We start from the raw sequence: 3,000 nt of genomic DNA, 5'->3' as shown, positions 1-3,000 counted from the left end.
ACGTTTAAGTACTTTTTCGACATAGTCCAAACAAATATCTTTAATTTACTCATCATCAAATTATTATTTTTAGCCAACACTAAATTTTCACTCATCTTCATTTTAATATTTTGGATCTTTATCCATCTCTATTTTTATAAAGTAATTTTATTTTTCATTCTTATATGTATTTTCTTATATCATGTGACAAAGAAAAACATATAATTAAAGAAGAAACAATAATAATAAAACTATAAAAGTAGGAGTTTGACAGGGGAAGCGACAAGTGCAGGTGGGATAATCTTGTCTCGTGGATTTCCGATCGAAAACAAAGGAGATCTCTCGCCAGATATGGATCCTCAGAATCTGTCACCTTTCAACCTATAAAGCAAAAGCAACTTCCCCTTCTCTTTCTCAACTAACCTTTTTCTCTTCCTTCTCCCTTCTCTGCCTTCTCAGCCTTCCTCTTTAGTCTTTCTCTGCTTTTCTTCCAAACACACTCTCCGTCTCTCCTTTCTCATTTTTCTTCAAACTTCAAAGGAATATTCTCTTGATCGGAGATGGCAGCTGCCGCCGATGTTTTCATTCAGCGACTGCCTGAAGTGTCCGCGCGTGAGCTTCACGTCCTTGCCGTTGATGACAGCCATGTTGATCGCAAGGTCATTGAACGGTTGCTCAAAATCTCTTCATGCAAAGGTAACAAAATTCGTTGTAGTTGTTTTTATTTTATTTTCATTCCTTGGATTGAAAATTCTGAACTCTAAAAGCTTATTGGAACTTGGTTTTAATTTTGCAGTGACAGTTGTGGACAGTGGAACTAGAGCTTTACAGTATCTAGGGTTGGATGGAGGAGAGAAAAATAGTTCAATTGATTTTGATGTAAGCAAAAAAAAGAACAAAGGCTTTAAAATTGTGTTACTCTTAATGAATTGAATTGAATTCCACCACGGAAGTGTTGCTTATTTTTTTTTTTCATTTGTTTGACAGAGCATGAAGGTTAATCTGATAATGACTGACTATTCCATGCCGGGGATGACAGGATTTGAACTCCTAAAGAAGATCAAGGTGAGAATCTATGCTGTTATATTATTTTTGTATGGATTATAAAAGGGGATTTTGAATCTTTGACTGTTAACGTATACCAATTTATGTTTGTTTAAGCAGGAATCATCGATATTTAGAGAGATTCCGGTGGTGGTGATGTCTTCTGAGAATATCTTGACCCGAATTGATAGGTAAATAACACCTTCACCTTGTTTTGTTCTAGCTAAGCATGGTTTAGGGTTTAATGATGGTGTTTGTTAATTTCTAGCTGGTTTATAATGATCTAGAATTGTAAAAAAATTGAATTCTATTACTCTTTTTGTGGAACATATGTATATGTATGTGTATATAGAACGCAGATCTCTAATTGTGAAAAAGATGTATATTTGGATGATTAGATTAGTTCAAATTACATTATATTCCTTATATTTTCTAATTCAGGTTTGCTCAAACAAAAAATTGCTTGATGTAAAGATGCAAATCTTCCACAAATACAACAATTATAACATTAACACCCTTGTGGGGATCCAGAATTTAGAAATGATAATCGGGAGGAAAGGGTGTCAAAGTTTCTAAGATCTTTTGATATGATAGCCACTTAGGTTTAGGCTGGCATGGCAGTTTGGTTGGGTTGGGGTTAGTGCTAACAAGACATGAGGATAGCATATGAAACTTTTAATAACACTAAAAAGTTGAAATTTTCAATGCTTTTCTATTTAGTAAATCTTCTACAAAAATGCTTCGTGTACATAAAAAATCAGCCCCCAAATTAGCCATCATATATTTGTGTATATATACATGTGTTATTCAACTTTTTTTCATTGTATATTTTATATTTTAATATGTATTTTATATTGGTAGGTAATTTAGTTATTGATTTTTTATTTAGTTGAACTTTCTATCCTAGGTAGGGGCACTTGTTGGCTAGATTAAAATATCAACCCAAGAGTAAGGTCTAAAGGAATTCTGGGATTGCCAATTATGCTAGGCTGGCAACAGTTATTGTTTCTCGGTGAAAACAATAATTCACTAGACAACACATGGCCAAATATGATTTTCCCGGGATTTGAGGTTATTGACATTATCACATCCCATGTCCTTGATTTTACAAGCAATCTTGCAAAGACCATTCAAGTGATACAAATGGATATCTAAAGCATTGAGTAACATGCTGCCCTTAATTGCCAATTTTGACCTCAATGATTGAAGCAGCAGGATCAAATACTGATTCTGACTTGTCTGCTTGTCCACACAGATTATCGGCAACAATTATTGTCATTGCAATATAATTATTAATTGCCATATATAATTGAAATTTTTGTTGCTTGTTTGAATGGCCATTATTTATAGAATCACTGATCATAGTTCAATTTAATAATTTTCAGTTGCTTGGAAGAAGGAGCAGAGGAGTTTCTGTTGAAACCTGTTAAGTTGTCCGATGTAAAACGTGTGACGGATTTCATCATGAGAGGTGAAGGGATGAAAGGAGGCAAAAGATCTCAAAAACGAAGGCGTTCCGTTGATTGCATTCCGTCTCTAACAACTGAACTTTCACCATTGTCTCCATCCACCTTGGCCTCAAAGAAATCTAAACTATGAGAAGTTGTATTTATCTTATTATTTCTCCATTTTTGCCAGAACCATTGTTCATATACCAAAGCCTCATGATGTAATGTGCATTTTACACTATAGATTGCTGACAATGAGAACTAGGAAAACAAAAGAGACAGAGGATTGAATTTTCTATCGTATACTGTTCATCAGAAATTATGTATCCTTTGGAATTTACCAAAGTACTCATTCTGAGCCACAATGTTAGTGTTGTGCATAAGCTTTAAGAAAATGGATTTGGATTCTCTAAAGTTTGAATTTTACTTTAGAGAGTAAAGTGTGATCTCTTACCATTTATTTTATAAGTGGGATTAAAAATAAATATAAGAGAGAAATCATTTAAAGATAGAATATCACACTTTATCT

The 3,000-nt window shown here is 33.6% G+C and overlaps 1 protein-coding gene across 2 annotated transcripts; it reads left to right on the top strand.

The window, feature by feature from the left end:
• Positions 211–2,754, top strand: LOC107643924 (two-component response regulator ARR5). Of its 2 annotated transcripts, XM_016347682.2 has the most exons (6): positions 211–402; positions 442–675; positions 776–858; positions 967–1,044; positions 1,144–1,214; positions 2,409–2,754. In XM_016347682.2, exons 2-6 carry the CDS (start codon positions 540–542, stop codon positions 2,620–2,622), a joined length of 582 nt encoding a protein of 193 aa, XP_016203168.1. In that variant the 5' UTR covers positions 211–402; positions 442–539; the 3' UTR covers positions 2,623–2,754. The 2 variants fall into 2 exon arrangements, with proteins under 2 accessions (XP_016203168.1, XP_016203167.1); XM_016347681.2 differs by having other exon boundaries at positions 246–675.

Source organism: Arachis ipaensis, chromosome B05, assembly GCF_000816755.2.
Source record: "Arachis ipaensis cultivar K30076 chromosome B05, Araip1.1, whole genome shotgun sequence".
Lineage (NCBI taxonomy): Eukaryota > Viridiplantae > Streptophyta > Magnoliopsida > Fabales > Fabaceae > Arachis > Arachis ipaensis.
Note: the sequence above shows the minus strand (reverse complement) of the source record. Positions and strands in the feature narration are given on the sequence as shown.

Coding starts and splice junctions, on each gene's coding strand:
- LOC107643924 (XM_016347682.2), top strand. CDS start 540: ATGGCAGCTGCCGCCGATGTTTTCATTCAGCGACTGCCTGAAGTGTCC. Junction 676..775: donor CAAAATCTCTTCATGCAAAG/GTAACAAAATTC, acceptor TTAATTTTGCAG/TGACAGTTGTGGACAGTGGA. Junction 1,215..2,408: donor ATCTTGACCCGAATTGATAG/GTAAATAACACC, acceptor AATAATTTTCAG/TTGCTTGGAAGAAGGAGCAG.